The 13,342-nt window shown below is 55.5% G+C and overlaps 2 protein-coding genes and 1 long non-coding RNA gene across 3 annotated transcripts in view; 2 read left to right on the top strand and 1 right to left on the bottom strand.

Moving 5' to 3' along the window:
• Positions 1 to 3,415, bottom strand: part of LOC308200478 — a 49,344-nt gene extending 45,929 nt beyond the window's left edge. Inside the window, exon 1 of the long non-coding RNA XR_013955622.1 lies at positions 2,510 to 3,415. This is a non-coding gene — a long non-coding RNA (uncharacterized lncRNA). The remainder of the gene's footprint in view (positions 1 to 2,509) is intronic.
• A 286-nt stretch (positions 3,416 to 3,701) lies between these two features.
• MANF (mesencephalic astrocyte derived neurotrophic factor) lies at positions 3,702 to 7,449 on the top strand. Its single transcript, XM_080606327.1, has 4 exons — positions 3,702 to 4,077; positions 5,668 to 5,795; positions 6,614 to 6,755; positions 7,171 to 7,449. The coding sequence occupies exons 1-4, from the start codon at positions 3,717 to 3,719 to the stop codon at positions 7,353 to 7,355; spliced, it is 816 nt and encodes a 271-aa protein (XP_080462453.1). The 5' UTR covers positions 3,702 to 3,716; the 3' UTR covers positions 7,356 to 7,449.
• A 232-nt stretch (positions 7,450 to 7,681) lies between these two features.
• RBM15B (RNA binding motif protein 15B) lies at positions 7,682 to 10,741 on the top strand. The gene has a single exon (XM_080606308.1). The coding sequence runs from the start codon at positions 7,796 to 7,798 to the stop codon at positions 10,562 to 10,564; it is 2,769 nt and encodes a 922-aa protein (XP_080462434.1). The 5' UTR covers positions 7,682 to 7,795; the 3' UTR covers positions 10,565 to 10,741.
• The last annotated feature ends 2,601 nt before the right edge of the window (positions 10,742 to 13,342 follow it).

Here is a 13,342-nt window from a genome sequence, read left to right as displayed (position 1 = left end):
AAATTGATAAGTAAACCTCTAGAAAATACGATAACCTAGCCCATAAAGATTCAGCCACCTCTGTGCAAATACACCTCTATTCCTAGAGGCTTTAAAAAAAAAAAAAAAGGTACCCATCACTGAACTTCAGGCAGCTGAACTTTATTGCTCAGCAGAAAGTTGTCTTAAATCCCAGCTTCTTCACTGACACCGTGCCAACCATTAGGGGGTGCCCAGTCTGCGATGCGACCATCCCCGCCTGCACCGTTGTACCGCATCTGTGCAACAGCTCCGTAACCTGCAGAGTTCAGCTGCTGTCTTCCACCTCTCACAACTGAAGCCCCAGACACAGCATAGTTTTGTGTAAATAGCATGTTTCAGAGTATTCTCAACTTTTTTTTTCCTATTCCTGGTTTTCGTGGAGCTGAACAAGCAGGCACTGCACAACCTGTCTCCCACTAGCTGGCAGCTTAGCTGGTGCAGAGTCCCACATGCGGCAGGCAATGGACTCCCTTACGCTGAAGCGGGAGCATCAGCAGCCCTGAGGCTCTCGCTTACTCCTTCAAATTACCATTATCCTGCAGCCATTAATGTAAGCCCCGTGCTGTCCCACCACCACCTTTATCCACGCCACCTGCTTATTCACCGCTGTCCTCCTCTCACCCCCTGTGCTTACCTCGGGAACCACGGTCTCGTTAGGTGAGCATATGCTGAATACTGTCTTCCTTGATCTAGCAGGAAAGCAGCATATTCTATACCAACAATTACTTGGCTTCTTCTGCCACCACTTTTTACTGTGATTTGAAACTAGCTTCCATGCTGCAGCCTACCACATAGATTAAAAGAACCATTTATGAATTCATAGACTTCATTCACATATTTACCATTGGTATGGACATACATGCACAGTTTTATTTACTGTACATATTGGTAGTCATACTAGCCTTAAAGTCAGGGCAATCTCATTAGCCCATTCCAGTGTGGCTAATGAGCTACAGGCATACAGCAAGCTCTTTGTTTTATTTTTCTATTTATTTCTGTAGCTGCATTAGCATGCACTGTACTAGCAAATGCTTCACTGGACAGTGTTTGGAATGATATGTGTACAATTATATATATATATGTACACACATATATATATACACATATACACACAAATTATAGCCCAATTTCAAAAGGTCTACAGCTTTTGTCTTTACTATCATGAGAGAATTGATGTGCTGTTTTTTCCTTTTCACAGGCTTCTCTATCCACCTGACACAAAGTAAAATCAAATTCACATTAGTGTTTCCACTATGTCTCCTACTCAAGTCAGTCAGGGCAGTTCTGTGCTACATTTCATCAAAATGTAACCTGGTTTCACCTCCACCCTTAGCAAACACCACATTTCATTGTCCCCTCAGCCTCACCACAAGCACACGATGCTGCCCTTGCCATAACTGTAACCTCCTATCAAACTCCTGTCGGAGAGCTGATCACAAACCAGATCCCCTGGTAGCCCGACGCTGCTCACACTTTCCCTTCATACTATTAGCCCACCAAAACCATACCTTGCAGGCATGCTCAGCACAAAAACCTAAGGTTTGGAGATATGCGGTTCCCATTCTTTTTTTCCCTTCCCCAAGGCAAATATTTATTAAATTAAATAGGAATTGCTTGGCTAGAAACAACCTCAATCCCAACTTTGGCGGTTATCAACGTGGAAAACAAGTAAACCATGTAAATGCTGGAATCAACATCTGCATCTCCATAATGGTTCACCCTCTAACCATCATCCTTTTCCACATGCAAAATTGAAAGGGAATGTTTTGTTTAGGTATTCTTCAAACTACCCTCCCTTCCCCTCACTCATACGTGACCAGATACCTATGCCTAGCTTTCACCATGAAACACCCAGGGCCTGCAGAACTTGGTCACATGCAGCCCTGAATTCCTAGCAAACCACCTGCACTACCCATCCATAATCGTGGCACTCTGGGCTGCCATCGTAACCAGCTCCATAAGCTTTAGAGCTGACCAGAAGTCACCCAAGGTTTTACTCCTCGCTTAGCCACGTGCTCCAGCTTTAATTCGGTCATCGTTCACTGGCACAGTACTTCGCCTGTCTCCCAGGGCTCACTTCCTCAGTGCTATTGGGCTTAGCTAAAACAATGAACAAACCCACAGCCCAACACCACTGTGAGCGTGAGGAACAAACACAACCCCTCTGCCCCTCTCAGCACCCTGGGGGGCATGGCAGCCCTCATGGACAGCACTAGCAGCTTCCCCAAAAGAGAGTTAATACTTGCTGTTTAACCAATATAACAGGACAATTTAGAATAGGGACAGAAATCCTAATCACTGGCTCCTACAGGCTTTGTGTCTCAGTAATCACAATGTAAAACGCCACCCACATTTTATCTATCCCAAATTCTCACATCCAGGAACATCTCACCTCCCTCCTCATTCCTGCAGATCCCTCTTTATTCCAATGAGGGAATTAATTGGGTATCCTCCTGCAGATATAGTTTCCGTCCTTATTTCTACTCACCTGCCAGGTGACCTTTGCTGAACAAGGTCGCTCCTCATCCCCACCTGCTGAGGTGAGCTGTCGCACCCACCAGGGTACCTGTTAGTGATTTGTGGAAGAACGCTACAACTCAAAGCAAATGAGTTATAAAGTAGGTATGTGGTTTCTTTTGGCGCCAGGCGCATGCAGGATAGCTCCCAAAGGCATGCGCACCCCAACGCAGCAACTTGCCCTGGTTATATGCAGTAAAGAGTTACATATGCTTGAAGTTTCCCAATACGCCTATACATATGCATAACCTATCCCTGCTTTGTATTAAAATTAGCTCCAAGAAGTCATTTCTATAAACTCCTCCTGTCTGCGCCTGCGCAGTGCCTTCTGGTGGTGGTTGTCAGGGGGTCGTGGGGATGAAGGTTGATAACGCTTCATCACCACAGGTTGACCCCCTGCCTTTGTACAGACTCAGCTGCTCCTCGGTTCTTGTCCAAACCACAAGGTCGGTCTCAGCTGGTTTTTGAGACAGGTTCCCATATTTGTCAGGAACCAGTCTTTGTGAAGGGCCCCCAGACTCGTTTTGGTTAATTTGCACAGTAGTAAGCAAAGACACTCAACGTCTATTTTTAGTGCGATTAAGCAAGCCCCCATTCTTCCATTCCTGGCTTCATTAGCATGGGGCTACACGACATTGTCTCCTTTGACAAAACAGCATCCTTGGACACGCAGTTAAACATACAGCCCTGCGATATAACAATCGAGGGGTGCGCATTCCTCCCTACAACTTCATAATGGTGTAAACGACAGACTCTATTTGTTCAGGGCAGTTCCTAGCACCTTGTTGTGATGGCTTTGAGAACAAGCCATGCATGCAGTGACTGCAATAGCATGGAGGAACTCAAAATGCATTTACCACAGCCCGCAGCATCCTCCTCCTCCTCCTCCTCCTCCTCCTCCTCCTCCTCCTCCTCCTCCTCCTCCTCCTCCTCCTCCTCCTCCTCCTCCTCCTCCTCCTCCTCCTCCCCCCCCCAAGCCCTACAGCCCCTGGGTGCCTGGGCACAGCCAGGAGCTCTCCCCACGCCGAGGCCGAAGCGCTGCGGGCCCCTGGCAGCAAGAAGAGTCCCTCAGGGCCGCCTGCACCCCACAGCTGCCCTCCACCCTGGCCGGGCCCCGAGGCCGGGCCCCGAGGCCGCTTCCGCCCCGCCCCGGGTGTGAGGCCCTGCCCCGCTACAAGATGGCGCTCGCAGCCAGCCGCGGCGGGGCCCACGCGGACGCCTTTCCCTTAACAAAAATGGCGGCCGAGGGAGGCGGAGAAACTCCCCGTCCCGCCGCCTCCCCCAATCAGCGGCCGCCAACTCTCCCGTGGAGGCCGCGGGCCGGCCAATGGGAGGAGGCGGCGTGGAAGCCGGGCGGGGAGCGGGCCAATGGGGGAGGCAGCGGGTGGAGCGGGCCGCGGCGCGGGGGCGGCGGTGCCGGTGCCGGTGCGGCGGGCGCGGAGCGCGGCGGGATGCGGGCGGCCCACGGGCTCTGGGCGGCGCTGGCCCTGCTGCTGCTGCCGGCCGGCGGCCGGGCCCTGCGCGACGGGGAGTGCGAGGGTGAGTGGGGCCGGGCCGGAGGGGGGGCGGCCCCGGGGCCCCGCCCGGCCGGGCGAGGAGAGCGGAGCGGAGCCGCCCGCCGGGACGCGGCGCAGCCCCGCGGCGGGGCCGGGCCGGCCGCCGGGAGCGGCCCCTCAGCGGGCAGCGGGGGGCGGCCGGAGCCCGAGCTGCGCGGCCACGGCCCCGCCGCGGGGCGCGGGGCTCCTGGGCGGGGCGGGGGGAGGCTGCGGGGTGCCGGGGCCCGGCGGGGCGCGGGGGGAGCGCAGAGCGAGGAGGCTCCGGGCCGCTGCCCCGGGCCGGGCCGGCAGCGGGGTTCGGCCGTAAGGAACTCACCGGTACCGCCGCCTGCAGCGTCTCTATTCTTTCCGAAGGTTTTCACTTCCAACCAGCGCACAGGGGCCATCAGTGTGTGTCTGTGGCTGGAGACAGACTGATGTGAGGTAAATGATGCTGTTGTGTGCGTACAGAAAACATTTTCCCAAAAGGTCCAGCTCGTAATCGCTGCCAGCTTTAATGTGACGAGAGTAAGTTTGTATTTGATTTCCTGCATTTACGGGTTTCTGTGCCACCGCTTGTGTTGGGAGCTGAACACAAGCTCGTGACACTTGCCTGTCCCTTCCCGTTGGGAAAGCCAAATTACCCAGGACGCAGCACTTAGGGACAGGCCGTACCTGGCACCAGCCTCACACCTGGAAGCTCTGGGAGTCCACAGGTCCTGCCGCAGGAACTGGTGGAGCCACCGAGCTCCCGGTCCCGGCGGTGCTGCTGTTGGCAGGCGAGCTGTGCGAGCAGCCGCGCGGGTGAAAGCCGAAGCACCGCAAGTTGCCGGGTCTCCCAGGCAGTCGCCCCGCCGGCCGCAGTCCCCGCAGCCGTGTCCCTGCCCTGCTGCACGCGGCTGTGCTGCGCTCTGCCAGGAGCGTGAGCTGCCCGACTGCTGCCACGGGGACGGTGCAACAACTACGCTGCGTGTGCGCTTCCCGCAGGCAGGGGCTTGGGTCTGTCCTCTCAGCCGCTGAGGCACTCGTGGGAGTTTCGTTACCTTTAACCCTGCCCTGTTTGAAACTGATGCAGAAAGTTGTGGGAAATGAGAGGAGAAACATGCCGAGTGCGTACAATGGGTAGCGTTTTCTCTTGGAAATAATTCACCTGGGAACAAGAACAACTGAGTGATCAGTGATATCATGTTACTAGAGACTGTACAGGCTGGAGTGGGATCATGTAGATGGTTGTTTTTCAACTTGTAGTCTGACAAGTTGCTTTCCAAAGCAGCAAGAATAAGACATAAATTTAAGTTTATGTTTTTTCCTCGGGCACTGTCTTGTGTTGTGCCCCCCACAGCTGAACGCTGCTGCTCATTCAATGCAGTGTACAAAAGCCACCGGGCACTCCCATGGTTTCCACCAGAAATATCAGGGCATAGTGCTGATTGACCTGTGCTGTGAAAGACCTGCTGGAACACCTACGAAGTCACTGATTGCTAACACAGCTTCTAAAAGTTCTGTTCTCCGCATCCCTTATTCTCTTTCCCTACAAGTGCCTTCTGAAAGCTGCACTGCAGAGGCAGATAACTCCATCCATCTTCCCTTCCAGTGTGCGTTACGTTCCTGGGAAGGTTCTACCAGAGTCTAAAGGACAACGGTGTTGAGTTCACACCCGCCAGTATTGAAAAGGAGCTCTTGAAATCCTGCAAAGAGGCAAAAGGCAAAGAGAACCGGCTGGTAAGTAGTAGTCAACAGTATTTGCCTCTGGAGGAAATAAACTGTAGAACGCTTGGCAAATGAGAGGAAACCAGTGCTTCTTTGTTAGTGTGGTGTGCCCCTCCCAGGGGGGTGTTCTGCCTAGCTCTGTGGCTGCAATTGGTCTCCTCTGTTCTTTCTTGTTGTTGTAAGAGGAGACGAGGAGTATGACCGCTTCACTTGAAATGTATATGTATGTATCTGTCAACAGACATCTTACTGGCTGACCTTATTACTCCTTGTTACTGAAGCGCTGGGGATTACAAAGCTTTTATTTGCTGTAGAACTTTCCTGCCAAACTGTATTTGGAGTGTAATATAAACTGTTAAAATACTTGCACTCTTCAGCTGTTTAGCTGAAAACTAAATAAAGGAAAACCAAATTGCCTTAAGTAAAAACAGATGACAATCCCTGAATGAAGGGCCCCAAGAAAAAGGCCCTGAACTCTCCTAAGAAGAGAACGGCAGAGGGACACCATGAGAAATGCGGAGGGGAAATGCTTCAGAGCGTCTTTCTCCTTGAATGAAGAAGACTTCATTAACTCAATTCAAGTTTTTAAAAACTTGAGACACAAGACAACCAGCCTCGACAGCTGCGAAGCAGCGTGACGGGAAGTGCCTGCTCAGTTCCCTTGGCTCAGAGATAGGCTTTCTTTTGCCCTTGTGTAGCAGTCGCTTGGAAAGTTCTGTCACTGTAAGCATCTAGCTGCGTAACTGTGCAGGGAGAGAAGATGGATAGAAAACCCTCCTTTTAGAAGCATTTTTCCATGCATCTCCACCTCATTCTTTTCTTCCCTCTAGTGCTATTATGTTGGGGCCACAAGCGATGCAGCCACCAAAATCATTAATGAGGTGTCAAAGCCCATGAGTCATCACATCCCCGTGGAAAAGATCTGTGAGAAACTTAAGAAGAAAGACAGTCAGATCTGTGAACTGAAATACGGTGAGTTGCCAGCGCAAGGGAAACTGCCCGTGCCTTTCTGGGGCATTGGGACGTTTGGGGTAAAACAGCATGCTAAAAGCGCTCACCCGGTCTGAAATTCTGTAAAATCCTGGTGAGCTGCACGCCCCGGGGGGCTCTCCGCAGTGCCCCAGGAAGCTTTGTGGAGGCGCTCAGCTGGGACTGCTGGCCGCTGACCCTTCCTGGCTGCTTCACAGCCACTCACCTGCCCGAGGCAGGCACCGGCAGCGCCGCGCTCGGCGTCTCCTTGGGATGGGGCAGGTCGGGCAGCGCGCCGGGGGGGGGCGCGGGGCGAGCCCTGCGGAGCGGCCCCGGCTGCGCCCCCCGCGCCCGGCCCGGCCCCGCCGCGTCCCCCCGGGGCCGCTGAGCCGTGTGCGCCGCTGTGCTCTGCCCGCAGACCAGCACATCGACCTGAGCACCGCCGACCTGCGCAAGCTGCGCGTCAAGGAGCTGCGGCGGATCCTGGACGAGTGGGGCGAGGCGTGCAAGGGCTGCGCCGAGAAGGGCGACTTCATCCGCCGCATCCACGAACTGATGCCCAAGTACGCGCCGCGCGCGCACGGCGCCCGCGCCGACCTCTGAGGCGCCGGGGGGCGGGGCCTGGGGGAGGGCGGGGCGGGGCCCGGCGGCGGGGGGCGGCGCGCGCTGTACGGGACGCTCATTAAACTGCCGACGGTTTCCCGCCTGCCGTGTGACGTCATTGCGGGGCCCCGCCCCTCCCTCGCACCGCTCCCTCCCGCCTTCCCTCCCGCGCGCGCCCGCCCGGCCCGGCAAGCTGGGGGGGGGGGGGAGTTCCCGCGCGCGCGCCGCCGCCGCCGCTCCCGATTGGCCGCCCGCCGGCGGGGGCGTTCCCGCGCGCGTCGCTGCGCGGCGCCGTCGCGCTGGTGCCGGCGCCATGCGGCGGGGCGCGGGGTGATGACGCGGGGCCCGCGCGGCGCGGCGGCCGGAGCCGCCTTCGTTCCCTTTTGTCCAAGATGGCGGCGGCCGCCGGAGGCGTCTCCTGAGCCGCGGGCCCCGGCGCCATGAAGCGGGGCGGCGAGCGGGACTCCAGCCCGCCGGGGGCCGGGGGAGGCCGCGCCGCCGCCGCCAAGCGGCCCCGCGAGCGCGAGCGCGAGAGCAGCAGCCGGCGCGGCCCGCACCGCAGCTCGGGCGCCTCCCGCAGCAGCCGGGACAAGCCCACGCCCGGCGGCGGCGGCGGCGGCGGCGGCGGGGGAGGCGGCGGCGGCTCCGGCTCCGGCTCCGGCTCCCGCAGCCACCGCGGCGATGAGCGCGCCGGGGGCGGCGGCGGCGGCGACTCCAACCACCGCCCGGCGGGGAGCGGCTCGGCCTCGGGCGCCCGCGGCGGCGGCGGCGGCAGCCAGGCCGCCCCCTCGGCCTCGGCGTCGTCGTCGTCGTCGTCGTCCCGGGCGCTCGGCGTGCCCAAGGCCAAGGCGCTGCCGGGCGCCGTGGTGGCCCCCTCGCTGCTGCTGGCCGGGCCGCCGCCGGGCGCCGCGCCCTCGCTGCTGCTGGCGCCGCTGGGGGGCTCGGCGGGCCTGGCCGGGGAGCCGCCCGGGTCCTGCGAGTACAAGACGCTGCTGGTGAGCGGGCTGAGCGCGGCCCTGCCCGACCAGCTGCTGGAGGACGGCCTGTTCCGCCTCTTCCAGCGCTTCGCGGGGGGGGGCGCCGGGGACATCAGCGTCAAGCTCTCCCACACGCCCGAGCTCGGCCGCGTCGCCTACGTCAACTTCCGACACCCCGGGGACGCCCGCGACGCCCGCCGGCACGCCCGGGCCCGGCAGCTGCTCCTCTACGATCGGCCCCTCAAGGTGGAGCCGGTGTACCTGCGCGGGGGCCGCAGGAGCCGCACGCCGCCCCCCGCGCCCTCTCCGGAGCCCCTGGGGTACCTGCCGCCCATCCACAGCACCTACCAGTACAAACAGAGGTCGCTGTCTCCTGTCACCAGCCCCCTGCTGCGGGAACCGCGGCCGAGGCACGCTCACGCCGCGGCAGCCGCCTTCGCTTTGGAAGCCGCCGCCATCGGGCTCTCCCGGGAGCGGGAGAGGGCCCTGGATTACTACGGGCTGTACGACGAGCGCGGCCGGCCCTACAGTTACCCCATCGTGGCGGAGGAAGACCTGATGCCGGAGGACGATCAGAGAGCCACCCGCAACCTCTTCATCGGCAACCTGGACCACAACGTCTCGGAGGTGGAGCTGAGGCGCGCCTTCGAGAAGTACGGCATCATCGAAGAAGTGGTGATCAAGCGCCCTGCCAGGGGCCAGGGCGGGGCTTACGCTTTCCTCAAGTTCCAAAACTTAGACATGGCGCACCGGGCCAAGGTCGCGATGTCGGGCCGCGTTGTCGGCAGGAACCCTATCAAAATTGGCTATGGTAAAGCCAACCCTACTACCAGGCTGTGGGTGGGTGGTCTCGGTCCGAGTACTTCCTTGGCTGCCCTGGCGAGGGAGTTCGACCGCTTCGGCAGCATCAGGACTATTGACTATGTGAAGGGAGACAGTTTTGCCTATATCCAGTACGAAAGCTTGGATGCTGCCCAGGCTGCCTGCGCGCAGATGAGGGGCTTTCCTCTGGGTGGACCGGAGAGGAGACTTCGAGTGGATTTTGCCAAAGCAGAAGAGACGAGATACCCACAGCAGTACCAGCCCGCGCCTCTCCCCGTGCACTATGAACTGCTCGCTGATGGGTACAGCAGACACCGAAGCCTAGAGCAAGACTTGCGGGTGCGAGATAGGACTCCTCCACACCTCCTGTACTCGGACAGAGACAGGAGCTTTGCAGAGGCAGAGTGGGCCAGCCCTGCCAAAAACGCTGAACGCAGAAACAACTTGGAAAGCTACAGCCGATCGGTGCGTAGCCGGAGCGGAGAGCGCTGGGGCGGCGATGGCGATCGCACCGTGCCCAAACCGTGGGAAGAGAGGCGGAAACGCCGGAGCCTTTCCAGTGACCGCGGGAGGACTACTCACTCGCCTTACGAGGACAGAAGCAGGACAAAGGCCAGTGGGCCAGCTTTAGACCGCAGCCCAGACAGGGCTCGCAAAGAGAATCACACTACAGAATCCGGAGCTGAGAAAGAGCAGAGTAACTCCCTTCAGAACAATCGTCACGCGACTGAGGAGAAGCCCCATCGTGAGGCATCTGATGCTCCGCAGCCTAAAAAAAGGGACAGCGAACGCAATCATCGAACTGGCGAATCGGAATCAAAAACTCACGAGGAGCCAAAATCAGAGACCAAAAAGTTAAAGAATTTATCGGAGTATGCTCAGACACTGCAGCTTGCTTGGAATGGGCTTCTTGTGCTAAAAAACAGCTGCTTCCCCACCTCTATGCACATCCTGGAGGGAGACCTCGGCGTCATCAACGGACTCCTTAAAGACCATTCGTCCGGCGGGAAGTTAACACAGCTCAAAATCGCTCAGAGACTTCGGCTCGACCAGCCCAAGCTGGATGAAGTCACTCGCCGCATCAAACAAGGCAGCCCCAACGGCTACGCTGTGCTCCTGGCGACCCAGTCCGCCCCGGGAGGCGCAGGGGCTGAGGGGACCTTCCCTGTTGTAGAGCCTGGCTTGCAGCGACGGCTTCTCAGGAATCTGGTCTCCTACTTGAAACAGAAGCAGGCTGCTGGGGTTATCAGCCTGCCCGTGGGAGGGGCGAAGGGCAGAGACAGCACAGGCATGCTTTACGCGTTCCCTCCTTGTGAATTCTCTCAGCAGTACCTCCAGTCAGCACTAAGGACATTGGGAAAGTTAGAAGAAGAACATATGGTGATAGTTATAGTCAAAGACACTGCCTAGCCCACACTGTCTTTTCAAATTCCATGTTTTCTTTGTGTGTCACACAGCCCCGTTGTTTTTAAGGCCGATCATTTTGGTGGAGGCTCAAAACACCTCGACCAAAGTGGTAAGATTTTTAGTTTCTAATTAATTTTAATACCATTTAAATAGAGCCCATTTTATTCGTTTTTAATATGTGACACTGTCCGCTGTTGTTCTGTATTTTTATTTTTTAACTGTATGAAAAGTTGTCAGTAAAGCCTTGTTCACTGATGGATTTCTAAACTTGTGCAGTATCCTAGTTTTTATGGCCCTGGAAAGGGCCGCCCCCTGTGCCATCAGGAGCTGGAAGGTGCCGGCCGCAGCCGCCAGCCTCCTGCCCCTCCTCAGTCTGTGTGTCCTGCAAGGTGGGAGGGGAAGGGGAGTCCTCTTTGCGATGGATGAGAGACCGAAAGACTGGTCCTGCTAATTTTTTTTTTGCTCTGTTTGCTTTTTATTTCACAAATCTAAGTCGTGAAGCACTCCTGTTGATTCTCTATTTGTGGATTGAAGCTTCCCGGGAAGCCAGCTACCAAGGAAGCAAATCCTGACTAAGAACAGAAATGGTTTTTAATGCGCAACAAAAAATTATAGCCGATACTTCGGCAAAAAGTTTGCTGCTAAGGAGTCAACTCTGTACTCGGTTCTGTGAGGTTCGAAAGCAGCCGATATGTGGCTCGGTCAGAAGTTCTTGGGCAAAAAAACAACAGCAACAAAAAAAAAAAAAGAAATGAGGTTTCCTGGGTTTCTTAAAAGGAAAAAAAAAAATCAAGCAGGAGAAAAAGGAAAAAAAAAAAAAAAGTCAATGAAGTGGGAACCCTGTTGGGCCTGTGTTAGATGTAGACAAGCAAATAAAGGGCGTGAAGGTTTTTTTGTGAATTATATGTGCCCTTTTGCATAGTCAATCATGTTGCACTATCTGAAATCCTTTATTGAAAGGTAAATTTTTTTTTTTTTTTTTGCTAAAGTTAAAACTTGGTTGCAAGCTTACAAAAAGAAAAATGTCTGGCTGTCAGAAAACAGGGAGCGTTACCACAAGCAGCACCTGTCTGTGGCTGCAGGAAACCTGCAGAGCAAAGCTGGGCGTTGAAGCTGGGCTGGCTGCTTCACCCTGCCCAGCTCTGGTATGGGACCGTTATTCAGGAGCAAAGCCAGGACACCTGCAGCTCTGATTTTTGCAGTAACTTAAGGATGTGGTAACTATTTTAAACTTGAGTTACAATCCACACTGGGGATAATTTTTTTTTTTTAGTATTTTGAAACAATGTCTGTAGTTTTTTTTTTAATTTTTCTTTTTAGGAGGTTTACAGAAATGTGTGGAATTAAAAACTACTTTATTTAAAAAAAGGTTTCTTTAACCTTGCAGGGTTTCTTTGTTGTGGTTTTTGGTGGTAAGCAAGTGAGCAGAAGCCTGGGAGACCCAGAGGCTTTTGCGTGCGTGCATGCGTGCGTGCGTGTGAGACTGAGCAGCCTCACGTGCTGACAGCTGCCAAAGGCCCTTTTAAAACTGTTCTCAGGTACGATTGGTGGCAAAAACCTATATAGCAGGGAGCATAACTCAGCCTAACGATGCTTCTATTCTTTTTTTTTTTTTTTTAATTTATTTATTTTTTTTTAACCCTGCAGTTCCACAGTAGGGACATCATCAAGTGATGATGTATGAGCTGTTGCTTAATTTAATGTATTGATATCAAGTATGGTTGGTTTTGTGTGTTTTGTTTTTTTTAACATCTACTACTGTGATCATGCTAGAAGTAAATCTGACGCGTTAGCTGGCTCATGAGGGGATATTCCACTTACTGAGGCACCCCAGAAAACTCGCTGCTGTCCTGAGGCCCGAGTGCAGGGACAAGGCCCGCGGGGTGCACGGCGCGTGCTGGGGGCGCTGGCAGCGGCGGGGCAGTGCTGCTGTCCCAGCAGCCGAGCCGTGTCCCCAGCAGCGCTGCGCTGTGCCACTGGGTGCCCACCACGGCCGGGCCCGGCCTGCCTTTAACCCGGTCACAGGGCCGCTGACTTTTAGCCTTATGACCGAGTCCCCGGTGCTGTTGTAATGTGGCCAGTGCCAAGAGTCACCGACTGTAACCGCTGAGTGTGATCTGAAACCCAGTGCTATTAAACACCCCTGATGGCCAGAGTCAGCGTGATCAGAGCTTTTTGTCAGCGAGGATCCTCCGTGGTGGTGGTGTCCACGCAGTCGGCGGCAGCGTGCGTGGTGGTGCGGTGACGGCTGCCGCAGCGGCTTCTGGCTGGCAGGGCCCCGCAGCTTGTGCTGGGGGTGGGCCCGGTGTGAGGGGTGGGAAGAAAAAGGAGTCCCTAAATGACAAAAGCTTCAACTACCTAACAACAAAGCCAGGGAACCACTAGAAATACCCACTCTCCTCCTTCCTTTTTGAGACGATTAAACAGTAATACAGCTTTTCTTTTTTTAAGGATACAAAAATTGTCCTGCTTTGGGTTGGGCGAGTTGTTGTCAATGGCAGGCTTTCTGTTTCCAGTGATGTGGCCAACTGCTGTGAGCACGTCTGCACGAGTGCATGAGCAACACCTCTGCCTCCTACACACAAACAGGTGTAAAGTTAGAGCACATGAGGAAAAACACAAAAGGAGAGCAGCAGCACCCACTCTCTAGCATCAGTGTTTAGAATTAAGTACATCTTAAAAAAATTAATCTGTAGCTATCCTGGCTTACATCACCTCTCCGAACAGTGGTTGTTGGCTGTCTTTATTTGCTAGAAAAGAAACACGGCCCAGCCTTAGCTT

The sequence above is a fragment of the Anser brachyrhynchus genome (genome assembly GCF_964034855.1).
Source record: "Anser brachyrhynchus genome assembly, chromosome: 10".
Classification (NCBI taxonomy): Eukaryota; Metazoa; Chordata; class Aves; order Anseriformes; family Anatidae; genus Anser; species Anser brachyrhynchus.
The sequence above is the reverse complement of the archived record's forward strand: the minus strand, read 5'-3'. Positions and strand labels throughout refer to the sequence as shown.

Bases quoted from the DNA above. Each gene is read 5' to 3' on its own strand.
- MANF (XM_080606327.1), top strand. From the start codon at position 3,717: ATGGCGCTCGCAGCCAGCCGCGGCGGGGCCCACGCGGACGCCTTTCCC. The intron at 4,078-5,667 runs GTGAGTGGGGCC...CTTCCCTTCCAG, and splicing joins GCGCGACGGGGAGTGCGAGG to TGTGCGTTACGTTCCTGGGA. The intron at 6,756-7,170 runs GTGAGTTGCCAG...CTCTGCCCGCAG, and splicing joins GATCTGTGAACTGAAATACG to ACCAGCACATCGACCTGAGC.
- RBM15B (XM_080606308.1), top strand. From the start codon at position 7,796: ATGAAGCGGGGCGGCGAGCGGGACTCCAGCCCGCCGGGGGCCGGGGGA.